At 50.5% G+C, this 27,695-nt stretch overlaps 1 protein-coding gene across 1 annotated transcript in view; it reads left to right on the top strand.

Moving 5' to 3' along the window:
- The first annotated feature begins 24,377 nt into the window (after positions 1-24,377).
- Positions 24,378-27,695, top strand: part of MMP17 (matrix metallopeptidase 17) — a 69,686-nt gene continuing 66,368 nt past the window's right edge. The window contains exon 1 of the mRNA XM_075434661.1: positions 24,378-24,524. Within this exon, the coding sequence (XP_075290776.1) occupies positions 24,396-24,524 (129 nt within the window). The 5' untranslated portion in view covers positions 24,378-24,395. The remainder of the gene's footprint in view (positions 24,525-27,695) is intronic.

Below are 27,695 nucleotides of genomic sequence, written 5' to 3'. Positions count from 1 at the left end.
AGATGCCGCCCGGAGCCCTGCGCTGATGGGCACAGGGAGAGGGAGCGGGGTGGTGGCACTGCTGCGGGACCCGGTGGCACCAGCCCAGTGTGCTGGCACGGGCGGCTGCCGGGAGTGTGGGGACACGACTGCCCGGTGGCAGAAAGCCTCGTGGCAGAGGGAGCGAACCGACCTGGCTCCCACATGGTCTCGGGGAGGGCAGGTACCACCAGCCTTCATCACCTCGGCACTGCAGATCGGAGCGGAGCTGCCTGGGGGGCTGCCGGGCACTGTCACCCTCTCCCCCTGATCCACCCACTAATTATTATTTGGTTAAACAAAACCTTGCAGTAGCATCTTCCATTTTTAAAAATTTGCTGACTTCCTCTGCTCTTTGGCGTGGTGGGGGGAGAAACAGCAACACCCAACTTCTCTCCCCTCTGCCATCCACTAGAATAGTCAGCTCTGTTGCAGCTCATACTGCACGTGCTCTCCAGAGTGGAGATGGTCCAGCTTGCACACAGCATTGATGTGTCCTCTGTTATGGGTCTGCTCCTTTACCTCTGGGCTCGTGTTTCTGAGACAGCTGGGCCTGAACTGGACACACCAGGTTAGCTGACGTGCCTTGTTTGACATTAGCATGGTCGGGTTTTGGTGTGAATTCTGCCAGGCATGTATCGTCTGCATGCTGGTTACTGATGCTCACCTCCCTTATACCCAAGTGAGGTGCAAGACCCTGTAATCCTTTTCTCTCAGCACATTAGCGTACAGCCTCATGAATCTCTATTAAATTTGAGAGAGAACATGAAGATAGTTTGCAGCTGCCTTGTTGATTTTATATTTCCTCTCGTTGTAGTGCCTTGCCGTGAAGCTGAGAATTAGATGGCTAATAAGGCATCTGCTCCAAGCAGGAGTCTCAAGATTGTGACAAAAACAGCTTACATCAGGGCTTGGGTTATTGGTTTTTCTTGCCATCATATAATCACGTTATTAAAATCTTTAGGGATATCTGATTAGAGGCAGCAACTGTCAAAGCCAACTTATCTGGCAAAGCACACGAGTTGGCGACGGTTGGGATGTTGGAGGTATCTCCACGGCTTGGCTGGGTGCTGCAGCTCTGCCTGCGAGCTGGCTGGAGCCATGGGGCTGGGCAGCATCTGCGGGCAGAGGACCGCAGAGGTGCAGGTGCCCGGCTGGCTGCAGCGCGCTGCATCACATGTGATTGAGAAGCTGAAGTCCTTGAAGAAATGGACACTGAAAGAAACATGAGAGAGCTTCATTTTGGTGCGACAGCTGGAGAAGGCATTAAAACACCTAGCAGCCGTCTGGGAGAGCAGCGCCCGAAGGGAAAGGAACCATCTCTGGAAGTAGGAGCTAGGCAACGGCTGGCCCAAGGTCAGACTTATTCACCGTCAAATGGCAGGTTAGCTACGGGCCTGGGAAGTGACAGCAGTCCTCTGGCACACCGTGCGCTTGGGTAGGAGCATCCAGCAGGGACCCCAGAGCTCTGCATATGTGTGAGCCTGTCTGCTGGTGGGGAGGAGGATGAAGCTCAGTGAACTGAGCTGAGGGCAGAGAGACTCACTGCCAAAAAGGAGATGCTGGGGTTGTTCTGAGCCCCAAGTGCCTCGGCTGCACTTGGGGCATCAGCGGGAGTGGGACAGGTCTGTCTCTGTCGGAAAGCTCAGTGGGCATCTTGGAGAACAGAAGATGGACTGTCTTGTTTTGACTTGGGTGGAGATAAGTGATACTATTATTTTGATCATTTTTTAAAAAACATTAAAAAAATACAGTGTCACATCTGTCATTTTCATGTTAATTTGAACTCTAAGTTCATACTAATTCAATTAATTAAAGCTGTAGCTTGATGGAATGGGTCTTACCCATTGTGACCCTGGCCTTCGTTGCTGTGATTAGCAATGCCTTGAAGATAAATTATTTTTTTCAGATGCTTTGGGCATTGCTTCTGTTGTTTCTAGTTAAGAAGTGTTGCTTACTGCAGGGGTCACAAAGTCACCGTGGCTGTTACAGTGATGTGCCTAGGAAAAAGCAAATATTTTTGTTATTAATGAAATTTCATCCATTTTCATTAAAATAGCTCTGTACCACTTTGTTAGGACATTTTCATAATTTTTTTTTTCTTAATGGGAATTTGCTGTAGGCCAGTAACACATGTTTTTAAAGACGAGGTGTAGGTACTAATGCGCTGAACTGCCATTACAGGCAAAATGAAGCTCGGCTCATTACTTTCAGAAATGAGGCCACTTTGGCTTACCAAGGTAAAATAACGTTGGCGGGAGAGTAATGATCATCCTGTATGTGAAGCAGGGTCTGACTCCATTCCGCCTTGTTGACGGCTTTGTACAAAAGCCTTGTCTGCTGGGGACTTCTGAACTCAGATGTTCCTTGTGGTGTTCAACTCCTTCCTGATGGCCCAGGTGGTACCCAGAGCCGAGATGCCACGGCAGCTCCACGCTGCTGCAGAGGGCATGCAAACCAGACTACCTCGTGGTCATTCTGCTGATTAAACCCTCATTAAAGCTCACCTTTACCATCTGCAGCCCCTACGTTTTTTCAGTACGGTTCTAATCAACTTTTAAATGAAGACTAATCTCTAATAAGCAACTGTGTTTGCTAGGTCTTTGGCTGCATTGAAATAAAATTGAAGCATATCTGTATTTTTAATCTTTTCTTTCCCACCTCCTCAGGCTTAGTGGGCAGACTCACCTCAAGTGTAATGTCACCAATTTCAGGTATTAATTAGACTCACATTTTGTAGTATAGTTAAATACCATCCAAAGAACTCTGCAAGAGATTTTCTACTCTGTGCTAAACCTCTAGCACTGTATGAACGAGACAGACAGACGTTTGTACCAGCAAAGACAATTTTGACAGTTCTTGATAGATTGGTGTGATTTGGCGCTTCCCTTTTTTTTTTTTTTCCCCCACAGATGAAATTCACTGTTAAAATTGGAATTTGCTCTGTGAAAAATCATTCCAATGCATAAGCTGAGCTCCTGCTTTTGAATTTCTCACACAAGCACTGAGAGGAGGTGGCTGGTGGGGACTGATTTTGGGGAGGACACTTGCCTGCTTTCTGGGTGCTGTAGAAGGGGTCAATCCTTTCTGCTTTGTATCTTCCACCCTCTCCGATAGCTACCACAGATGCCTTCAGACTGATTTAAGTGCTGTCAGGCCTTGGGTGGATTATGCAGGTACACTTTACTCGTATAAAACTCTCAGGGTGGAAAAAATGGTACTCTTGTCCTCTCTCAGCTAGTCAAACATTCCGTTCGTGCTTGCTGCATGCTAAAACTCTTCCTCCAGGCTTTTTTTTCCCTTCTCCTTGGCACAGAAGAGCTACTAAAGCTTGTAGGATTGTTTCCAGCACACTTCAGAGTGGGCTCCAGGTGAGTTTGCTCTGTGAAGTACTGTGGGCATTGGCACCAGACTAAGATCTGCTGAATGCAGGGCTGGTCCTGCCTTCATCTTCACATGAGACAGGCCTGCTACGTACTGACCCTCAAACGCTGTTGTGCAAATTATTTGCATAGCTAGTTGCTGTTTATTGCTTATTACAAATGTATTTTGTCCCCCAACCTTGACCTTATGCAAAGGTATGACTTCAAAGGATGTTCAAAAACAAAAAGAGAATCTCTGAGTATCTGTTGTCTTGGCTCACAGTTTTCAAAGTGGCTACAAAATCTTATCCCAGTGACCTGACAGCAGTGTGCTCTGCAAAGGCCGTGCAAGCTGCTTTTACTGGTTTCTTGCTCTGGATCTCCCACAGTTTTATACGTGTAAACTCGCACCCATGTTTCTCATGCTGCAGTTAACTCCACCAGACTATTTGTTCTTTGTCTCATGTCGGTGAAGAGTCTTTGTGCCACGGCCGTGTCCCCTGAGATGGAGGTAGGTACTGCAAGTCCAAAACGGATAGTCAATTACTTCCATTTGAAACATCTAATTCTGCCTTCAACAAGATTGGTCTTCACCCCTTCCCCTTTGCTCCCATCACGTTAGCGTTAACCACCTTCCATGTCTTGTCCCTTTTGGTTTTAACATGCTCAGATTAACAATGACTATGTTCAGTGAGTAGGAAAGAATATATATATTCCACTTGACTTTGCTAGTGCTATTCAGGTCAATGGGAAGAAATTTTTCTGGTGATAAAGGTAACAGCCATTTAAAAATAAAGCTGTGACAGCCCGTGCTGCTAGCACATGGACTGAAAGGATGAGTTAATTTTGAGAATGTTAACTCCCGTCCTAAAATACCTCGCTATCTGTTTCTGGTCACAGCAGGTACATGTCTGGCCCCAGCAGCTCTCAAAGAGCTGGGTGATGTTGGTGACCAAGATGAAGAGCAATGGACATGTTGATGGCTGGTTGGACTCTAAAGCTCAGGAGAACCCTGTTTCCAGTTGCCGTTGAACCCTGGGCTGATACCTCTGTTTGGGGGAGTCTTTCCCCAGAACAGCCAAACTGAGTTCTGATCATAGTGATGCCCTATTTCATCACCAAGATGAAAATATCGTGATAATCAAGTATTTTAAATGGATTGTAAATATAAAATAAGAAAAGGATGAGCAAACAGTCTCACTTGCACTAAGTGAAATGTGGATGGTCCCACCCACCTTGATGGGAGAGTCATGGGCTAGTTAGCAGGGCGCAGACTGTGAGACTAGAGCTCTGCCTTGAATGGGGTTTTGGAGGAAGGTTAGACACTGCAGTGAGTCACAGAATTAAAAATTCAGCCTCATTACAATAGAAGAGACTTATAGAGAAGAAAGAGCTGTAGGGTCCTCAGGAGATGCACAAAATCTGGCCAAGGGTTGGTGAGATCCTAGCAAGCAGAAGTGCTGGAGGAGAGTAAAATGGCTGTGTGAGAGGTCTCAGTGGAGAAGGGGATTTCTGGAAAGAAGTACAAATTTCTGGATGAGAATACAAGCAGGAACAGAGAGAGAAATCTTGCTTCAAGGGAGGCAGCCATTGTGTGTTGGGAGATGCAGAGTTAGAGGTCATCCCCATCTCTGAAGCCAGAAGATAGGTGATGCTGGTATGGGTCATGGCTAGGCAGGAAGACTATAGCAGTTGGTGTCTGAAAGAGATGTCTTCAGCTTGGGTTGGTGGCTGTTGTTCCCTTTGACCATAGATTAGACCACCTGGATCACATCACTCCTTTGGTCTTCCACCTTCACCTCACTTCAAGTCTGTTAGCTCTGTCAGATCAGGACTCCAGCACTGATTTTGAAGTCATTTATGGAGCAAAAGCAGCTACATTGTCTCCTAGAAGAAGCCACGGGAGCTTCCCAGAAAGCACAAGCCAGAGGTACAGCAGCATTATTCCAGGAAGCCAGCTGTGGAGTTAATCTGGGAGGCCGCTCACCTTCATTCAGCTCATGCTGAGGAGATCCATCAAACCTCCCTCGGTGAGGTGGTATCAGCCCTGCTTCGTGGGTGGGAAGCCGAGCGGGCAGACCCCCTCACCTCTTTGCTTTGATGATGGCCTCTGCCTTTGTAGGGGCTCCCTAAAGCTGAGCACGTTTTAAAGCTCTGCTTACTTATTGCTCCTTTCAACACCAAACAGGTTTTTTACAGCCCGTGAAACACCTGATGGGGCAGGGACATGCCCAGGGTAAGGTTTATGTCTCCTGCAAGGCAGGTAGCCTTCCTTCGTACCCTTGCAGTCTGCAGGCAGTGGTCCCAGGCAGGGAGCACCCGGCTCGGGGGAACACGGAGACTCCCACAGCCATCCCTGCTGTGCAGTCAGCCGAGCTGAGTCTGGGGCTGCAGAGGGAACGGGACACCTGCGATGGAGCAGAGCTGGGCTGCTTTACCCTGGTAAAGATCTAGTTTGTTCTTCTAGTGACATAAAGACAGATGACAGATGATCTCCTCCCAGACTTTGGGATCCATTCCTTGCTGCTCACTGTAGCCATTTCTCCTTCCTCTTCCCCTCCCCATGCTTACATTATAATTTTATGGCATAGGATGTTGAATTACACAGTAGGAAATCAGGAACTCGCTGGACCAGGGGCAGCGACTCCAGGACAAAGCTCCCATGAATGGCTGAAACTCATGCAATGCTCCCTGCCAGCCCGTTGAGGACATCCTGATAATGTCAGGTGAGGGGTGAAATGGAGCAGGGCATGAAAGCCATGTCAGGCACGGCCAAGAGCAGGTGATGGGCCTGGCTTGAGAAGGGACGAAATGCTCTGTGACGGTCCGCAGGGTAACTGGGAGTCCTCTGCTCAGCACTGGGGAAAACCACCCACCCAGCCCGGCTGCATCTCTGCGATCTGCCTTCAGGTGTGCTGGGAAAGGGAGGGGAGAAAAAGGCATGACTCAACCCTCCTTTGTATTGCAGGAACAATTATGAAATGCGGACGTTAGGAGCCCATCTCTGCGACGCCAGGGCTCGGGAGAGCAGTTGAATGCTGCAGTCTGCTGTCGTGCTCGGGTACTGACCGACTCGCTGCTCCCCGCTGAATCGGCAAGTTGTTTGCTCAGGCTCTGCAAGGTGGTGGTTGCTGGAGCTCTGGGGTGTTGATGCAGCTAGTAAAGGTCAAGGCAGAACCTATTAGCTCAGCGCCCGGTTTGCTCATCACGACGTGGGCTGATGGGGCTGTCCTGCAACGCAGGGGCCACTTTGTCTCTCGGGGTGATGCCCTGGCTGTGTTTGGGAGCGGCGTTGCCTTTCAGCAGCGCAGAGGCTGAGACGCTTCTTTAAGAGCTACAAAATGCAGCTCTTAAAACACGCACCTACACCAAATCCCTACAAAGCCCGTAGAGCAAGGGATTAGAAGAACCTCCAACACAACTGACCTGGACAATTAAACTCTACTTTGGCCTCACTACCAGTGCTCAGACTTACCACAGACATTTCCCCCAGCTCCACGCTGGGAGCAGAGATGCCGCAGTACCCAGGGGGTGCTCAGGATAACTGAGGATTCAAGAAAATACTTCAGTCTGTGGCCAGCTACAAGTCCTCGAGTGGTCACACAATGAAACAAGACTTGCACCTTAAGTACCTGAAAGTCTCATCAAACAGAAGCTTCTCAGGCAGGATTTGTAATTTATGTTAAAGTCTCTGAATTTAGCCCTTCAACTTTAGGGTATCGCACTGATGTGCTCACTCTGAGGATGGCTCAACGACACATTATATACCAGCTTGTCTCTTGCTGCTTTACAATAGCATTCAACGGGATTTAAATTAGTTTCAGCACTCTAATCATGTTGCTTTTATAACAGCAGTGAGATAACTCCCAGGTGTTGGTTATGTAGCCTCTGAGGGAAAGAGATTTCAGACGCGTTCAGCAGAAATGCACTGTGTGAGCCGTGGTTATAATTTCATTAACAGGATGCTACTCAGCTCCTACGGGGAGGGAGTCCGAGCGACACCACACCACTGCCTGTAGGAGATTAGCATTGTAATGGGGATCAGGTGCCATTCCTTGTGTTCGAACCAGCTCTCCAACCTGCAGGAGAACGAGCTGTCAGAAGATGTGATTTTCAGACCTCTAGCCCAGGATCTGACCCATGCACGAGGCTTCTTGGAAAAAGCTGAGCTCCGCACAGCCCCTGCGTGGGGGATGCGGTGCTGCCATCAGCCGGGGGTTGGGACATTCCTTGGAGTCCTCTGCAGTGGGACCCGCCGGGCTCTGGCACCCTGCACTCGGCGTAGGGTCGCTCCCATGCTGACAAGCCTCGGCAGCAAGGCCAGACCCACAGCAATGGTCAGACTGGGCTTGCTGGTTTGGTTTTTTTTCGGTGGGGCATCACTGGGAAGCTGCGTGGGAGGTGAGGAGCCAAGCACTGACGTGAAGTCCCTGCCACCTCTTGCTGCGCGGGGCCCATGAGCTTTCCTGAAACCGGCTGTCCCATGGCAGGAGTTCGCTCTGCAACATCAGAGGCACAGCCCTTGCAGGACGGACCCTCACTGGGTGCTCAGATGTGCTCTGGCTGGTTTGGGCTGGTTATGGAGCAAAGTAGTCTGGATTTAATGTCCAGGCTCCTCCAGCATCCTGGAAGCCTTCAGGTCCCCTCCAGTCACCTCCTGCCCACCCACGGGGACTGGCTGCAGCGTCTGGCTCTCGGGACAGGCAGGTGGGTATCCTGGGCAAAGGGAAGCAGGGTGGATATCTGCACGGTGAAAGCCCTGGATGCTTTCTGAAGGAGATGCACAGGTATTGACATTTAACTCCCTGCCTGCTCTGCGGACAGGGAAATGCTGCCCCAGCGCACTGGAGCTGTACAAGGCTGACATTTCCGAGAGCCCTGGACACCTCTTGCTCAAATTATTGTGTTATCCCTGGCTGTGAACCCTGTGCCGAGCACACGCACTGTGCATCCTAAGGGAATCCCCAGACTCTGCATTAGCATCGCTGGCTGTGCACATGGGAATGACAGAGCCTGTGCTCAGCGGGCAGGAGAACCAGGAGAGCCCAGCCGGGGTGGCCCCTTCTCGCAGCTTCCCGCAGTCCTGTCAGCGCTGGTGGCCAGCTCCCAGCCCTGCCACCAGCACGGGGATGCTGAGGACAGCGATGGGAAGAACAGGCATTGACGTCTCTTCTAGCAGAACTGCACCAAGGCCGGCACACACCCATCAAGGGCGATTTCCACGGGTGCGTTTAACCTACACGTCACACAGGTGATGGGCACCGACCGCGCTGCCGCGGTGCAGGCCGGAGGCAGGAGCTTTGCTCTGACTTTGAGCAGCGACTGAGCAGTTGTAGAGGTGATCACAGCAGCCTGGTCCTGGCGCAGGCTGTGCACACATCTGCACACACACAAATCCCGTGGGAGCAGCAGGACCCCGGGAGGGCACAGGGATGCTCGTGGGTGGCACCAGACCCAGGGCACGAAGCTTTCTGTGCCAGTTTCCTATTGCTTTTCAAGTACTCCAAGCTTAAACAAAGTTTTTCTGGGATTTCTTCTGGAATTCCACTGTTTCTCTAGTACTACAGCACCATTTCAAGTCCTTTCATGTGCAGGAGGCCCCAAGGCAGTTGTTTTTACTGAGTAGATTTCTCACCGTATCATTTACTCCTCCAGTTCATTTTCTTCAGCTCATTTTATACATTTCGGTTCGAAACACAAGATCTAACTAAATGTGTCAGGATCCAGCCCAGAGGGTTCCTCTCAGCCCAGGACTCTCACTGAGGGCCATTTCCCCGGGAAGAAGCCGGCCCCAGCTCCAGTGAGATCTTCCCCCGTGGGAGCCTGCGAGCGTGCCGAGATTGTGCCCTCCAGCCCCAGCCAAGTCTCCCAGCGTGAAGCTGTGGCTGGGTTTCTCCATCCATCAAACACAGCGACCACCCCTGACCCTCCCATCCACTGCAAAGCCCTGATCTCTATGCAGGGAGGACATGTCGCAGAAAGGATCAGGTTTTAGCCCCATGTGTGCAAGGTTCACAACTGAACACGAAACCAGGAGGAACCTTGCTATATTTATAAACCATAAAGCTATACGCTTTTGGTAGAAAACTCCAAATAGTTTAAAATGTTTTGTTTTTTTTTAATGCCAGCTCAAGGCATGTTAAAAAGCAGAAGGAAAGAAATCAGTGCCCTTCTACATAAAGGCTTCTAAAATTTTGTTGAACTACAGCATCAGTCTCTGAGCACTCTGCCGGTGGGGGCCTGGGCCCCACAGTAAGATTTTTCTTAAGGCACATCTGCCAGTTTGCACAGCTGGGGGCTGCAGGTTTGTAGGGTCTGGTCGGTCTGGTTGCTTAATAGGGAGGAGCTGGGAGTGGGAGGCAGCTCAGGGAGAGTGGTGGGGCTCAGTTGCTCTGGGGTAGAGGGAGAAGCCCCTGGGAGACTGCAGTTGGTGGCTTACAGCAGGCTGGGTGATGCTCTTACACCATCCCTGCCTTGACTGGCTGGGTCCTGCACAGCAGAAGAGGGGACCCGTGCAGCAAGTGTGACCTGGAGATGTAGGAGAGCATGGCTGAGGGGAAATGGCACAGGTAAAACTAAACATGTGTATTGTATCATTTCTATAGGTGTATTAAGTGTGAGGGTGAGCTAGGAAAGGGGAACAGTCATCTGGAGTGCAGTTAGTTAAGGGACCAGAAAGTGGTCCACACTGGGTTTCAGTGATGTGTTTCTTGTATTTGTTGCCACTCAGTTCTTTCTGGGCTTTGGTCTCCTGGCTGGGGAGAGATCTGACCTCTGCTCTGTCCCTTGAGAACTCCATTGTGGTGCCTCTTCCTCCTCCTGGTGCTTCAGACAAGATGGATTCTGGTTGTGACCAGGGCATAAATGTGCCCTGAGCTGGGGCGATGAGGCCATGGCTCTGCCCTAGCAAAGACGTGCCTGTGAGCTGGATGCAAAGCAGTTGTAGAAACCCACAAGTTTCACCACCACCTCCTTGTTCAGCTCCAATAAATTAGAAAATTCCTGTTGGGACAGCTTTTCTACCAGTTCACTCTGCCTCTTCTATATCTTTGTATCTTCTATAAAGTGGTGGGTCTGCTTCCCTCCTCTCGGTTATTGGTGTCGATAAAAGGAGATTTCTCTCTGCTTTTGAAAGAATTTCCAGCTCTTATACAATGGCAAAACTTTTCTGTCCCCTTGATGGAGGCTGTAAAGGTGATGGGGGCTGTGAGGAAAACAAGAAGCCTTGGGGTGGGGGTGAAAATGGAGGAAAAAGTCACCAAGAGCAGCAGCAAAGAAGCACCGCAGTTACCAGCGCAAAGCGGGACCTCGACAGCGCTGAGCCCACCCAGGGAAGGGGGATGCTCCTGTGCCCCTGGCCAGGCAGCTCTGGCCGCGGTGGAGCTGAGGAGGCTGATGGAGAACGGTGCCCTGATACATCCCAACGTGGCTTTCTGGGTGAGAAGGTGTAAGGAGCTGCTGTTTGGCTCCTGACTCTCATAAGGGCACGTGGCTGACTTGGGGCAACACTTACTGAGCTCAAAGGCTGCCAGGCTCACTGCAGGCACTGTGGCAAGCTGGTTCAGAGAGTGTCTCCTTCTTCTGGCTTCCACAAGGGTTGGAGGTGCATCTCCCTCTCCTGCTGGTTGCTGCCTGTGAAGAGGCTCTGGTTTTCCTCTGGCTCCATCTCCCCCACATGAACAGCCCCTGCCACAGCCATGCCCACAGCCACAGGCAAAGCCCTTCACGTGCTCAGCCTCCCCTGCCGCTCCTCCTGCTTCTCCAGCAGCATCGGCCCATGCTGTCACTCGCCCCTCTGGGACACCAACACCTCCAAGTCCTGCTTCCTTCCTTCCCACCCACATGGATTTCTTGGGACCCGGCTATCCTGTGATGGGTATAACATGGATGTGAGAAGGTTTGGGGAAGAGACCGGAGTTCCAGAAATTCATCTGAGCATCCAACAAAGCCTGGCACAAATAAAACATGCTTTTCACTTGGGCTAAGTATGGGGAGAACTGGTGTGGGAACCATGTCAAATAGGGCATCTGCCTCGCTCTTAAATGACTTATTAACGCTGCAAATACGCCCAACTGGTTTTTTTATTTGGATTTCGTTTTTTGTGAGGTGAATCTGTTACCTGAAGCCCCAGAGCTGCTCTCACCACCTTGTGCTTTGGTCCACACAATGTGCCTTCCTGCCTGGAAGCAGCTGTGAAGAGCAGCAGCCCCTCTCCAACACAGTGGTGGGCACCCATGGGGCCATGTTTTTCACCTTACCCTGCTGAAGGAGCCTGCCCAGACGGGTCTGTCATGTGCACCTCTTTCCCCTTGGCGCAAGGGTTTGAGAAGAGACAATTTCTAGCTCTCAACGGGGATTTGGTGTCGGGACTAACACCAAATCACCAGGCTGCCTCCGAGCAGATCAGCACAATACTAATGCCAGGATGCAGCGCTGCCTCTGCTCGTGGTTACCCAGCGTGAGCCCTTTCCAAGTGTTTCTGAGTGTATCCTGTGTTAGAGAACTCAATTTACCAATGCAGTGCTACCTAAGGAGGCCAACGCTGAAGTTGGTGTTCAGCTCCTGGGCTGATCGCTTTGACTGTGGTGGGCGATAACTGCGTTGCTCCCGCTAAGAAGCAGCACTTCAGGTTAGATGCTCCTCTAAAGCATTCTCAGGGTTCCAGCAAGCCTCCTGCTTGTTATTTTGATACACAATGGAAATATTCTTGCTTTTTAGTTGGCTGCAGTCATTTGAGTTTATGGCCCATTCAAGAAGGTGAATGCCGGCTCCCAGCTCTCCTCTTTAACCTCTCTTCAATCTCTCTGCTAATGGCACATTCAGCAGCTCTCTTTCCACTGCCCACAGGCAATTGCTGCTAAAATTGTATATCTTTTACTACAACCTTTCGAAATAAATGGTTCTCTTTTGACTGTTAAATCTTCGTGGCCTCCTTTAAGCAGCAGAATGAAGGCAAAGTGCTTTGTTTTGACAAGATTATTTAAAGGGACACACACACCCAAGAAATTCTCTGAATTTCTGAGATTACTGTAGACAGTAGGTTGTTTTGGGGTTTTTTGCTAGTTTCTACAAATAGAAGACTTTATCTGTCACATTCCCTGTTGATACGATGTTGTGCCTTTCTCCCTCTAAGGGACAGCTTGCCCATCTTGGCACTAAAGGGGTCTTTTCTACCTTTAAAGTCTTTGCAGCAGCCCCTGTGATGCTCTTCTCTTCAAGCAAATATCAGAGCAAAACAGACAGACAGGACATAGCTAAGTTGGAAAACAGTTTTATATGTTCAGAAGTATCTGCCCTTAGGCATGTCTCTGGAGCAGGAGGTGTGATGGTGTGATGAATTTCAAATCAGACCTCCAAAGGTTTCTTATTTTCCAAACAGGTTTTTTTTTTTTTTTGAAGGCTATGGAAATACTTTTTTTTTTTTATAGGAAAATCTTGTCAGAGGAATACAGTAGCTTTCCCACATGTAGTATCTGTGTGCAGAGCAAAGGATGCAAAAGGTAGACGTCAGGAGATCTGCTTATTTAGTCAAGAACTCTCATCCTCCCACGGTACCCAAGATGTTCCTAATCACACAAGAAATATATAAACATCAGTGAAACGTCACGGGTGCCAGCAAATACTGATTTGCATTGGCTGTATTCTTATTTCTGCTTCTTTAGTGTTCTCCCTCCTCCTTTCCCCGAAGTTCAGCGTGGCATCATCTAGAATTTTGGCTGGCGGTCTTGGTGAAGCATGTGCCCTTCTGGAGACACCCAGGTCCCAGGGGCCTGCCAGCCTTGTGGGAAGGGGCCTCTTGGGGGCCCTGGGCTGATTGCCATGGTGTTGTATGCATTGGGCTTCCTTCAGCAGCTCTGCGAAGTTGTTTCCTTTTTTCCCCTACTTTTCTCCTGTTTCTGTTGCCACCCATCTCTGCCGGTCCCTTAACTCCTACAAGAGGGCTCCTGCCTGGTGACCGCTCCCCCGCTGCTACGCAGGGTCATGGCAGGGTTGGCTCATCCCAGATGTCCTGTCCTGCCCTGTCCTGTCCCATCACTCTGAGCAGGTCCCCTGCAGCGGCAAGGCTGGGCACGTCCCTGCCCCAATCCTACCAGCCCTGCGCCTGCCTGCTGCCCTCTGAGCATCCTTCCAGGCGGGACCAGACAAAGCCCCGTCGCAGCCATCGTCTGAGCGACTACAAAGCACTGCTAATTGAGGGAGCCACAAATGCACGCAAACTCCTGTGCTGAACTAGCGTTCTCACACAAATTAAATTACAAGTAGGAATAGCCTAATTGTACCAGACAGCAATTAGTATGGCTTTACTGGCAGGAGACAGCCGGCTCGTGCTGGGCAGGGGAAAGTTGCTGCTGTCCTCTGGGAAGGGAGTTGTGTGCACCAAGAACTCCCCGGGGATGGCTCTGGCCTGATGGGGGGGTGTGTTTGGGACAACGTGCGTGGCTGTGGGGCGGGAGGTGGGCATTGAAGGTGCTCTGATGCAGTGCACCCAGCACTGACACCCCACCCCCTCCCCGTGTCCATACGCCCTTCTGACTGCTCCCACGCACGGGGTGCAGCTGAGCAGAGCGTGATCAGCCACTGGTGTGGATCAGGACCAGGGTATTTCTTGGAAGCCAGTGGACCTGGGACCCCAGACCTTTGATGTAGCAGCCTAATTTCTTTCCACAGGCACATTACCACATAAACAGAACAGCTCATGCTCTGTCCTGTGTCTTCCTCAGGAAGTCCCTGGGAAACACGATGGTGCTGTCGGATCCGGGTGACTGGGGGCTGCCTGTTGTGCCCAGTCTCACACGGCATCTCCAGGCCAGAGCATCACCTGCTTGCCCGCCTTCTCCGCCCTGCTCCCAAGCAATGTATCTGCCCATTCTCGGGACAAAACAGGGACAACAATGAGCGGAACTGGACAGTTTGGAGCCTCCTGTCCACTGACAGCTGTCTTTTAACAGTTCAGATGCAATGAGTTCAGGTCTGAATCGTGCAACACTGAGGCTTTAGAAACCCCAAACTCAATTGACTGAGGATTTGCAAGAGCTAGACCCTAGTCCCCTCGTTCAAGCTTTAATAACATAGGGAATTAGTGGTAAAGTATTGGACAATTTAAAAATAATAAAACATTTCTCTAGTGAAGCTTAAAAAAAAATGGCATTTGATTGTGCTTTGATTAAGCACAGAGAGAGGCTGTATATAAAATATCCCTTTGGACATCTTGCTGCTATAACCACCATAATAAAAGTTTGTTTTATGTAACAGCTTGCAATCTATGTAATGCACTTTAGTCTGCAGTGTGGACGTAGAGCTGAGCTGTGCTGTTATTGCCAGGAGCTGTGGTAATCTGTTATTCTAAGGACACAAGGGGTAAATAAGAGCTTTTCTGTAAGCAGGGAGACTTTTCAGTAAGACCTTTAATAGAGCAGTGAGATTTTTTGCCATATATACCTGGGCATCACTGCAAACAGGAAGATTTACTGGTAGCTTCAAGCCAGAAGGTTCATGAGCAATTTATTTCCAAAGCACTGTGCTACTGCATATATTTGTTCTTGGTAAAGGAAAACCATTCAGGGTTTTTTTTCAAGTCTGATACTGTTCTGTCGGCTGCCTCTTCAGCTTCTAGTGCAATGTGACATAACTAGCTGCTTAGGATCCAGTGAGTAGAAAGGAGTCATTAAAGTTGAATCCTGAGAAATAATAAAGTCCCAAAGTTGTTCCACAAATTATGCTGCTGTTTCTTTCACAAGGCTCTGACATACAGAGGTGTAATCCTTCTGGTCTGAACGGGGCTTGCTTTCTTCACCCTGCATCCATCCGGGGGAGAGTAGCGTAAGAGAAGGATGCTCCTCCTGGGTTTTTGCCTTGTGTCTCCAGTGATGAAGTCTTCCTCTCCCAACAGAAGGCACTTACTTTTGACCTTGATGGAAACTACTTGGGTGAGAACAGCCACAAAGGCAAAATATGAGCTTTGCCACCAAGAACAGGGTTCATAGTAAGCGCTTCCGTTGTTTAACTGACACTCCCTGTGGGCTTCAAGCAAGGAGGACTGATCAAGTGGGTTAAACTTTCCTTTGGTCGTAATTTTGCTGAGAAGATCTGGAGGAGGCTGAGGAGAAAGAAGCCATGCTAGTATTGATTTGTCTGGCTTGGATGCGCTGGCATAGCTTGGCTTGAGAGATGCAGGTTTCTCCCGTTCACATTAGCAGGGAAGCTGAGCAGCACTGGCAGCTGTCCTTAGGATGTGCTTAGCTCTGCTAAGGGCCACGTTAGCTTTGTGGGCAACATCTTTCCAGGAGGTGAATTGTTTATAGCAAGAAAAAAACCCTGAATTTGCAACACTGGCTCCAAAATATCCTTGGGCTTTGCTGACGTTTCAAAATGGGTTCCATGATTGCCAGCTGGGTTTTGTAATCAACCAAGCCAGGGAAGACTCCTGGGAATGTGATTTGGTAAGTGTTCAGCTCTGAATCCAAACGTGTGGATCAAACACATCTTCAAGGTTCTTTGCTTACTGAAGAAAAGTTGAATTTGAATATTCTTGTAAATCACATTATATATGTTAAGCATCTGGGACTGCATCTGTATGAATGCAACAACGTCCTTAGGCTAGTGGCTGATTTTCCTCAGATCTTGAACCTCATGAAGATCTTAAAGGCAAGAAGATCCAGGTCAGATAAGGAGCACAAGAAATAAAATGTAAAACAACATTAGGAATACCATCAGGAGACTGTTCTCCATCCTTCTGCACCAAGGTGGCCAGCCATGCCTGAGCTAGTCCTGAGAGCCTCTTGGCCTTCGCAGGCCATGGGCTTTAAAATTTCACTATTCTTACAGCTTTCCATAATGTCCATCTTGCAACATCTGTTTTAATCTCCTTTCTGCTTGTCCCATCCTCATGAATGGTTTCTTTCCTGCCTTTTCTTTTCTGGTAACTTTTTCCCTAGAAAAGATGGGTATGGTCAGTCTTGAGTCCTTTCCCGTAAAACTTCTGAATGCTGCTTGTTGCTCTCTGTTGAACAAGTAATCCCCATCTCTCTAGAAGGGAAGTTCCCAGAACTAGAAGGTGAAGGAGAGCAGGATTTATCCAGAGCTCAAACCCAGGACTCTCAGCACCTGAAATAGCTGCTGCCCTCCAAGAGAAGCAGCCAGGCAGAGAGGAGAAGACTGAGCTCAGTGGGGAGCGGGGAATAGCACTGCAGTCAAACCCCATTTGTTAGGGACTTCAGAGGAGGGAAAGGGAAGGAGCTGGCAGGGTGTGTAAGAAGGGTTGGGCAGAGGAAGAATTTTGGGGTAAGCCAGGAAGAGGAACAGTGTAAAGAGCAGAGCGAGGACCTGAGGTCAGGGCAAGCATCCCCGATGCAGGACTCTGCGTGCCGGCGGGGGGTACCGCAGCTCAGCGTGCGGCTGAGGTCTCTGAGCGTGTCACCCGAGACTCTGTGATGGAGAGAATTACGTTACTGACCTTGCCAGCAAAACGCCCTGATGGCTGAGCCAGGTCTCTAGAAAGGCTGCCAATCAACATCTCATACTTTGGAAGAAGATGTGTGGCTAGGTTTAACTGATGAGATGTTCTGCCATTACTAAAGGGCCAGGCTGCCTCTGTAGGGTACGGTGTGCGTGTAACAGATTGCTGGCTTTTGATGTATGCCACGTTGTTTGCTGTCTTCCTGACTGACAGAAAGCACAAACACTTTTTAAAGCATTATAAATGCAGGTCAAAAGTTTCATGATTTTCCTAAGACAAAGGACAGTCTGCTGTGTTTAAATAGTGTTACAATTAGTACTTTTTCCCCTGGAAAACTCCATCAAATGTTGGTTTGTAGCTTTTAATAGGTTTCTTTTTGCTTTTTGTTTTTTATTGGGGTTTTTTTTGAGTAAAGTGACTATGTTCTACTTCTCGTTAATTAACCTCTAGACTTCTTTTCATTGCTTAAACAAGACAGTGCATGAAAGGATGCTGATGTTATTAAAAAGCAATGGGAACAAGGATGGGAATGCTGCTAGTGAAGAGAGAATTACACTTTAGTTTACATGGCAGTCTGGCCCGTCCTTCTGCCTGGCTCGTTGCTACAAGATCTTGATTGAGGCTTTGCTGTACTGGGGAAACTTGCAGCATCGCTAAGGCTGGAGAACACGTGCCTCTCTTGTACCGTTTTATAATTCATGGGTGTTAATGTCTTAAACACTGTTCTGAGAGACGTATGCGACGCAGCAGAGAGGCAGAAGTGGCCAGTGTTGTGTGATACGTGGTGTGCTTGTGTCTGCTTGGTGGCAACATGGCTGTGAGTGGAGTAATTGGAAGTTGTAGCCACCACTGATGCTACTGTAGTGCCCAGGGAGTCCAGCAGCAGATTAAGATGACCTTGCATTAGGTGACTTACCAACTTGGAAAAAAGATCTCTTATCCGGGAGACAACACAAACCAAGGCATGATGACAAGCAAGGGAGATAAAGGAAACTACAAAATGATATTGCTCAACGTCTTGGAGCACAGTTGCATTGGAAAGAATACACCGTGGGTGGTCTTGATCTTATAGAGTGCATTTGTAGGCAAAGGGAGGATGGTGTGGCTCACTTGGGTTTGCTTAGAAGGAAAAAAAAAACCTGTGCAGAAGGGGCAGCTTGGAAGAAAGCGTGAGCAAAATTATTTGAGAGCCCAGCAAAGGAAGAGAGGCTGGTTTCATGGCCAGCTGGAGGAGGGAACTGATTTCTTGGTGCTAAATGAGTAATAAAAGACAAAGCAGGGTTGTCTGTGAAGCCTTTGAAATGAAGACAAGCAGTTTATGTTTGATCTGACACAATTCAGCAGAGAGCTACTAGGAGAGAAGCACAGAGACGGTCAAAGCGATAGGCTTGGAAAAAGACCTCTGAAACAGCATTTGATACAGATACCTGTAGGAGCGTGACTGGCAGGGGGAGATAAAAGGGCTTCACAGCAGAGAAGCGAGCTGGGGGGAGCTGCGTGGGAAGCCAGGGGAGGCTGCATTTCTCAGGTGTTACGTGGGAGAAAGCTGTGAGATTTAGACCTTAAAGTGAGTTAAGAGAGGTCTAAGCCATATTGCTGGTGGGCTGAAGAGGGGTGAGCTCCAAGGGGAGATGGTTAGCGCTGCCTTGGCCTGTTGAGCTGGAGCTGGCAGGCGAACGTCTGTGAGGTGCTGGAGATTCTTTGTGCCAGTGTGTGATTATGCAGAGAAGAAGACTCCTGTGGCCAAAAGCACTTCAAGCACCTCTGCACCATCTCTCCACTCCACTGCCCTGGGCTGCAGGAAAATAATCGTTTCTCCACTCCTCCTAATTTTGGCTTGCTTCCTTTCCTGTAAGCAATTGAAGAAATGTCAGTAAGTTGTTTTTTTCAGACAAAGAACAAGGAAGAAAAAAAAAGCTGTATACTCTCAGTCCATCTATAAATGCCCCATTCGGCTTCATTTTTACTCACAGAAAAGAAAACTTCCCAAATTTTCCATGATTAGTACTGAAAACATATGCAACTGCATGTTTACTACTGGTCTTGGAAAAACAATTACTTTTATTTTGTTATCATTGGTCACCCATCAGTCCTAAAAGTAGGCAAGCAAATAAGAGTCTTCTGGGTGATATTAATTGCAAGCAAGCAAATTAGATTCCAGTAACTGATTTTCCCATGGCTACCAGAGCTTCTAGGAGAACAGCAGGATAATATCACAGATCTCCCCGTTCTCCCACTTCACAGCATAAACCGATTCACCGCTGGGCTCAGCAAGATGCCGGCGCTACGTGGCTGCGCACGTGCCGTCGGAGCGGCTGCTCCCGGAGAGGGGGCACCGCGTCAGCCCGAGCCCCCGCTCCGCTGCAGCGATGCCGTTTCTGTCTTCCTGCTTGGCAGGGCAGAAAATGATCATTTCTCAACTTGCCAAAACATGAGCATCTGCAGCGATAGATCAGGGCAGGAGAAGTTGTAGAGTACCTACTGATAAGAATTGCTGCGTATTTAATGCAAAGGGTATTTTCAGTGTAGCTGTGTAATTGGGAAATTAAATCGTCTGAATGTTGTCGTACATGCAAATTATGCTGAAGACACCGAGAGGAAAAAGCTTCACCTTGCACGTAGTATATATACTTCGAAGATAATGACATTTCAAATTCATACTCAGCGTCTTGGTGCACAGAGGTGACAATATTTTAAGAATGTGCATTTTGGTTGGAAAGCATGTGGAAAGCAAACAAATGTAGTGCACTGGTTTCCAGGTTTTTTTCCAAACGCTGGCAATACCAGGCAGATCAGGGGAATGCGAACTTGCACGTCAGCTTTACTAGCATTTCTTGTTGTGCATAAAAGTTTTGTGTTAAAAAAGACTATAGGTACCAGAATAAACAGCTATCTGCTAGGTCTGTTAATTTGTTTATTCTTACTTACAGATCATTGCAGTTATCTGTACGTTGTTGTTGTGCAAAGTAAATATTTTGGCTAAAATGTGTTGAAATGCTGTTTTAACTGAGTCATACATTTACAACAAATGAAGCACACAAAACGCATTTTGGAAGCTACACTTAACAGAATTAAAATCATCATGCTGTTCCTTCCTTAAATAAGTTCTATGTGGCAACTCCCCTGTGTAATGAATGGCATGAAAACTCTCTCTGCCCCGTATTGCTCTTAGGACATGAGTGTGGAGTTAAACCAGTGCCATCAAGGTGGATGTTTTTATTGACTGGAAAGGAAAGAGAGGAAAAAATATTCCCAGCTCAGTTTGTTCTAACTAGGTGCTTCATACTGCTTAACTCAGCTCTCTGTAGCTGCCAGGAGCTGATGGCATCCGTACGATCTGCCTCGTTACATCGTGCACAGCTTCCACCTTCCCAGGAAGAGACGTACTTTTATTACATTCATTTGGGTAGAGTGATGTCAGCAGGATTACTCATACGCTTAGAGTGAAGTAGATATCCTGCAACAGTCTGAGGCTTTAGATCTTCTCTGAGGATTCTTTGGGCCTTGATGATCGAGCAGTGTTTTGCTGGAGGAGGAAGTCTCATGCAATAAAGTTAAACTGTTAAAGAATCTCTCCCTGCTGTTTGTACATGACATGGTTATAGACTTGGCATTGTAATTTGTGACATAGCTTTTGATTAACCTGTAGAAATCTGCCATCTTGTCTTTTGTAAGTGCTTGCCAAAAATATTTATAAATAAGTCGGGAATTACTTCGAATAGCTTTAGGGTATGGATAAAGCATCTGCTCAGCCAGCATACATAATTATTCACGTCGCAGGTTCTTGTGGTGCGAGACAGGTTCTGAGGTGCTGTCACAACACAGATGCTCAGAGATAATACCTGGGCAGATGGGGACACAGAGCAGGTACTGGCAACCGCAGAAGTAAGGAGCTGGAAAATTCAGTGGGATTTGGCCACCTAAAGACGCTGAGGTTGTTGGGGGGCAGTTTTTGTCGTCTTTGAAAATCTCAGCCAGATCTTCAAAACTGTTCAACTCCTACCCGGCGTGTGGCTCTGCTCCAGTCCCCGTTGGAGGAAAGCACACGGATCACAGCCCTGGACCCGAGCCCACCCAAGCAGCTGGGATGCGAGTGGGGATCCCGAGCCGAGAGCTGAGGTGCTTCACTGAGCAGGAACAAGGATGCTGCCCACCCCACCCAGCTGCTGCCAGTTGAAGCTTTGGCCCCTGAAGCCGATTGCTCAGGGCCCTGTTTTCCCAGGGGAGAGCAATGGGTGCTCTCCTTTTGCAGCAGGTAGCAGGGGGCAAGGCAGAGCCTGGGCAATTAAAGATGCAGACAAAATGATTCAACCCCGCATCCAAGAAAGGGGGGGAGTGCATCCAGCCCTCACGAAATGAGCCCACTGTTCAAAGCCCATCTCCAGTTCCCATCGGCCATGGAGCAACTGGTGCTGAAGGAGATTCAAAATCTCAGTTAGGGCAGTGCTGCTTGTGAGTCCTGGCTCTCATTATAGTATCTGCAGCTACCCTAACGTTATAGTCCTCTCCAACAAGGGTTGTTACCAGGCATCAGACATTGATTATTTTTTTTTTCTTTTTGGTCATTGCTTGGGCCATCTGACCATCTACTCCACCAAAAACTGACCCACCCCTGTCAGGGTGAAACTCGTTACTGGTGTGCTGGAGGCAGGAGGCTGTGCAAAGGAGAGCTGGTGGGAAGCTGGCCTTCTGCATGGTGCTCCTCAGTGGGAGGGTGGAGCTGGCAGCTCGGGTCGAGTCTGCTGCAGCAAAATGTTCTGCAAGCACCCAAAACTCTGCAATTACAACTCGTGCCTATATAGAATACATGTACGTGAGAAACAACTGTGGAAAAAGTATTCTTTCACAATAGGCAAGTTTTAATATATTCTAGATTTGGTAGAAACAGGCATGGTCTTACATTTAGTGCCACAGGAAAGAATCTAAAAGGATTAAACTATATTTGACATGGAGCAGCATCTTCCTTTCACCCTGCTGTCAATCTGCTGAAAACACCCGGTCTGATGGAAACCGTAAAGATTTTGTCCCTGATGTGCTGCTGTGAGAAAGCATGACCTGGGAGGTGAAGATAAAATGGTAACATGTGCCTTAAAATCTTGACCCCTTGAAGTTAAGAGCAAAACTCATCCAGCTAGAGTGGGCCCAGCCTTTATCTTTGGTCCAACAGCTGACAGGCTGCCCACGATGAACCGTTCTCCTTCGTTACCCTCATCTGCAAAACGGGATTAAAGGTCAGGGTGGAGCGTGCAACATCTTCCAGAAACACGAGGAAGGTAGCTGAGGTAATCGTGCTGCTGCAGGGTGATGGGGCCAGTGCAGGAGAGGCAGCACTGTGGAGCTGGTGTGGGACTGAGCCCTGGAGCTGCAGGGGACCAGGCTAGCACGCAAACTGTGCCATGTAGAGGGACAGAGGATTTTTGTGCTGAGCAGTCGTAAGAGAGCACAGAAACCCTAGATAGCATTTCCAAGTGCTGAAGTATTTGTCAGTGATGACCCCAAACCCATTTCGTGTCCCTTACTGAGGTCAGGGAAGTTGCACTGGCAGTTTTCACCCCGTCAAGGCTGTCACCGCGGAATTTGCTCACCCTGAGGGCCGTGGGCTTTTCCTAAACTCCGGGATTTGGAGTCAGTGCTGTGCGCTCCTCCCAGCCCTGCGCAGCTCTGCTGCCTCTGCCGTCCTCCCGAGGTTCGCTTTGATCTGCCCGCAGTCATGTCAACTGCTGAGAGAAATGACCCCTAATAAGAAGAGATTCTGGAGCTGCTTAGCAGGAAATTACTACATGTGATGTTGCTAAGCAATGTCAGGCTGGCCTGACTGCCCGGGATAACACTTCTCTGCTGGAAAAGCTGGGAAAGGGGCGTTGCGTGGCTGCTGCTTTCTGCTCAGAGCAGTGGATTCTGGAATAGGGCAAATAATAATCCTCGTCTCATTGGGACTGGTGTGGCAGTTACTGGAAGGGAGAAGGAGATCTCCCCCGAGAGCAGCAACAGCAGCTGCCAGACGGACAGGACGAGACGGGAGCAGCGGGAGATGCACAAAGGAGGAGTGAATCCTACAAAGGAGAGAGGGATGTACGGAGAGGGGGAACCACCTCCAGGAGACAGGGGCTGTGAGAAAGGTGGCTGTGGGCATCTTTCCAAAGTGAAGTTAAATGGTGACCGGGAGCCGCCAGCCTCATCGCTCAGCACCCGGGGCAGGGGAGCTCCCCTTCCTGTGCCTGTGGAACCAGAGGATGGGCTTTGCTGGTCTTTATAACAAGCTGAACTTTGTTGTGTTGAGGAGCAAAGCTCTCGAGATAACAGCTCTTGGGCTACAACAGGTAGCTCTGGCTGGTGAGGCTCTGAGCCCGGTAATCCAGGGGTTTTCCCCACAATTCCTGTGGTGCTGGAGCAGTAATTTCCCCCAGCTCACGGGGACGCAGGGTAGCGTGAACTCACCCATGGGAAGCGAAGTCTCCCTGTCAATTCGCTTCGACCAGTTTCTCCTGGAAAAAGATTTCTTCGTTCTTCCTCTACTGCTTTGCTCTAGTCCTGTCTGATGTTAAATATTTCCAGAAGCAGCTACAGTTCATTGCTGAATTAATCTATTTGTGCAGAAGGTGTCATATCAACATCCATTACAATTTTGCCCCAGAAGCAATTTTTCATCTCTGCCAATTCTTCATTATTTCCATTTCTTATTTATCTTCTTTTTTTTTTTTTTTTTTTGAAAAAAAGACACTACATTTACAGTTTCCATTTTAACACAACTTTCAAGATGATTTCCAAAGCTGTGGAGCATATTAATGTGCTGATAGGAAGTGGGGAGCGCAGGTGCTGAGCATGAAGTGCATTTTCACCCCGGACTGGCAGGAGCTGGAGGTGTCGGGGTGTCCCCTCCCACCTGGACCGATGCACCCCTCTCGGGGGAGGGGTCGCTGCGGAGCCCCTAGGGTCCCGTCATGCTGCTGATGGGGACCAGCCAGACATCCGCCTGGCCCAGACTGGGTACCAGTCCGAGACGCAGCGACCACCCAGCGTTTTCCACCTTCAGAACCTCGGAGGACGGGGCTGGCGCTGGAAGGGATTCTGATGCTGAGCCAGCAGCCTGGGGGGAAGGCGGGGGGGGGCTCGGAGCCGAGCGGGGACACAGCTGCCAGGGCCCGAGCCCCCTCCTGCGACCAGCCGGGAGAGGGGCTCTGCGCTGCGCAACCCCCCCTCGCCGGAGCCCTGACACCGCCTCCCTCATTAGCATCCCTTCCTCCTCCTCCTCCTCCTCCTCCTCGCCGGCCGGGCGCAGAGGGGTGCATGGCAGCAGCAGCAGCCTCAGCCGAGCCGCGCTCAGCTCCGCGGCAGCGCCCGAAGCAACTTTCCCGCTCGGCGGGGTGCGGGAGCGGGGTGATGTGACCGGGGAGCCCCCCGCACCCCCCCCCTCCAGGGCAGCGCGGAGCGGAGCCCCCCCCCCCCCGCCTCTCTCCCCGGCCGAGCGGAGCCCGCAGCCCGGGGCGGGGAGCGCGGATGCGGCGCGGAGCCCGGCGGAGCCCAGCGCGGGGCCGGGGGCGGGGGCGGGCGGCGGGGGGATGCTGAGCCCCGCCGCCCGGCACCGCGCCCGCCGCCGGGAGATGCTCCTCGTGGTCGCCCTGTGGCTGGCGTGGCAAGAAGCCCCCGCGGCGCCGACCCCCGCGGCGGACGACATCACCCGGGGAGTTGTGAGTTACCCCCCCCTCCCCCGCTCCCCTCCGCTCCCACCCGGCCCCCACCTCTCTGCCCGCACCCCCCAACCTCCGGGCATCGCTCCCCGGAGCCCCCCGCGTCTCGGTGCCCCCCAGCTTGCACCCGATTCCCCCCCCCCCCCCCCCCCCGCGCCTCACGGAAGGGTCTGCTACCCCCCCCCCGCACCCAGTGCCCCCCACCCCATACCCACCGCACGGAGCCCTGCGGAAGGCGGTGTCCCCCCTCCCTTCCACCCGGAGTCCCCTTGCAACCATTGCACCCCCCCCCTTGCACCCATCTCGCTGTCCCCCCCCCAGCACCCGCGGGGTGACGGCCCCACCAGCGTTCACACACGGGTGGGGGTTTCTCGGGCGCTGGGAAAGGGTTGGCCTCTCTCAAGGGCTCCCCACCAACTCCCGCCAGCGAGCGGGGTGCAATGGCGCGTTGGGAGCCGGAGCGATCCCTGGGGACTGGGACCCGCTGGGGGCCGCGCTGGGGGCTGCTCTGTGCTGGTGGCGGAAGGTTGACCCCGTTGCGGTGGTCCGCACAGCGCGGGCATCCTTACGGTCCCGCTTCTCCGCTCGCAGGTGCCTGCTCGGTTTGCGGGGAGGTGATGGTTTTTAGTCGTGTCCCCCACCAGGTCACAGTGCCAGCAGGTCCATCCAGCTCCACGCCGTCTCCTCTGCAAGGGGAGAGATGGAGGCTTTCCTCCCAGAGGAGGAAAAGTTTCTTGTAGCTGATGCCAGCCGTAGCTCAGAGAGGAGAAACCCCACGACTCCATCAGACATGGGAGTCGGAAAGCCGGCTGTGGGCGAGCGGTTTTGCGATTGGACCCGCCGGTTTGGAGAAATTCCCCTGAAATTCAGCGGATTTCAAAACGCCGCCTGCGCGCTCTTGTGAAGGCGGGAGGGGAGGATTTGCCGGGCGGCAGCGTTATCTAACGAGCGGGGCTCGCACGGAGCAGCGCGCCAGGACGCTGCCGCCGCCGAGGCTCGGCCGCCAAGAGCGTGCTCCGGCTCGCAGGCTCCTGCTCAAACACCTGCCCGCGCTCCGGGAAGGACAAAGCGTGTTGTACCCCATCGGTTCCTGGCAGAATACAAAATGAGGGGAAATAAGGCACATCTGCATGATTGTGGTGCGTTTTCTTCCCTCTGTAACTAAATGCTAAAGCTGGGATTAATATTTCATGCAAACAGCACGCAAATTGGTGTATTCTGCCCCAATCGATTTGACTCAAACTTCGTCTTTGACCTGCTGTTACCCCTGCGACCATCCGTGCTGCACTCGGCTTCTGCAGGTTAAGTGTTAATGCTGGGGGGGGCTTATTAGTTATCGCTGACAGCTTTCAGGCCTTAAGGTACCTTTTTTTGTCCTGGACTGGATTTGAGTGGTAGCTCAAAATCATGCTGAAGAGCTGTGGCAGCCTCACAAAGCAAAAGGTGCCAGGGATGGGGGCAACCGTGCAGAAGTGAACTGCAGGAGGTGGGGATTACCCTGCCCTAGGTACAGACTGAGCCCTACGTTAAGACCAAGCCCTGCCTAGGCTTCCTCTTAAGGCAGCAGACGGTGTCAGATGGGTGTCTGTGTGGTTTCTCCCTTCCGGTGAGTGTGCTTGCTGGGGCAAATGTCTCTCCAGCTGGAGACGATGCTGGTGGGATTATGAAGGGGTTGGTTGTAAAGCAGGTTTGTGCTTCTGCCCTCTAATGAGCAGCGGGGAGCAGAAAGGGCCAGGTATTTTCAGAGGTGTTCATCAGGAAAATACTACTGTGTGGGAAGTGAGAGCTTTAAGAAGAATTATTTGACATCCACTTTATGAAGCAACTAAGAAATTAAAGATCTGTGATGCATTTCAACCAAATATTTGAAAACTAGGAGGCATGAAACCATGGCAATAGAAAGCTCCACTAACCTTTGAAAATTATATCCAGCAATTCTCTGCAGTAAATAGAGCACAATGTCAACAGAGCTTTTACGTCCCAAATACCCCCCCTTGCAGCCGAGAGGCTTCCAGCACCGAGCAGGACTGCGCCTTCGAGCCGAGTCCTCCGCTCCAGTCCTGCCATAGGTTTGTTTTAAATGAAACTGTGATGCTGGGCCAAATTAAAGTTCAGCAAAATGAAAGAGGGCTATAATTCAAAGGCAGTTCTTGTTAGAGTGCTGCCCAAAGCAATATAATATTGAATGATTCTCCAGATTTCATTACTAGTGGAATATCCTGCCCAGTTTATAAATCTAGCTTGATTATTAATGTTTTTATTGTTCTCCATTAGCTGCTCTAACAAAGAGAGCATAAAATAGCAGATGGAACGGAGCTTGACTTGAGTGTTTCGCTTGAATTTTAGTACACTGCTTTTGAGATTTACTACTTTGCATTTTGCACTGCTGCCTTTACAGTAAACCCCCCAACCCCTCCCCACCGCAGTGCCCAGCCTTCACAAATTGTGTCTTTTTATGGCTGTTGGGCTGGAGCGTCTCAGGGGCGCGAGCAGCAAAAACTTTATAGATGTTAGTAGTAACCGGGTAATAGGAGCTCTCACTTCGCTGGGCTCTGAACCAGGTCTGAAGGGAGGTCTACCTTCAAGCTGTATTTTCCAGAAGAGCTGGCACAGTGGAGTTTGTACACTGAAGGTGTTGACCTGGAGACCTGCTGGTCCGTAAAGGAGCTGGCTGTTGAGCAGGCAGCTCCTGCCCGCTGGGCTGCGTTCCTGCCCGCTGTGGCACAGCAGTTGTGCAGTGGGACACCGGGCACGAGCTGTGGCTTGGGGAGTGACCGATGCCCACAGCTGAGCAAGCCTGGCCCCAAAGGAGATGCTTGGCCTGGCGCTGGGGTTGCAGGGCAGGAGGTGGTGGTGGTGGTGGCATTGCCAAGATCATCCCTCGTGGACATGGGTGCTGGTGGCAGCAGCTAAGGGACACAGGAGTGCCAGGACAGTTTTAGTTTGGTTGCAAGAGTGTGGGTGCAAAAAACCAAGTGTGAGCTTCTTTTTCTTGACTGCGTGGTCAGGGGTGGTGGGGAAGGTCTGTGCGTGCCCCCCAGGCGTTTCTCCAGCTGGGGTTTGCTGGGCATTCCTGGGGCCTTGCGTATGAGCGATGCCTCCCGCTCACAAAGCCCGTCTCTGTTGTTCCCAGAGAAGTTGCTCCCAGGGGATGGAGGCATTTGCATTCAT

Source organism: Opisthocomus hoazin, chromosome 13, assembly GCF_030867145.1.
Source record: "Opisthocomus hoazin isolate bOpiHoa1 chromosome 13, bOpiHoa1.hap1, whole genome shotgun sequence".
Taxonomy (NCBI): domain Eukaryota; kingdom Metazoa; phylum Chordata; class Aves; order Opisthocomiformes; family Opisthocomidae; genus Opisthocomus; species Opisthocomus hoazin.
The sequence above is the reverse complement of the archived record's forward strand: the minus strand, read 5'-3'. Positions and strand labels throughout refer to the sequence as shown.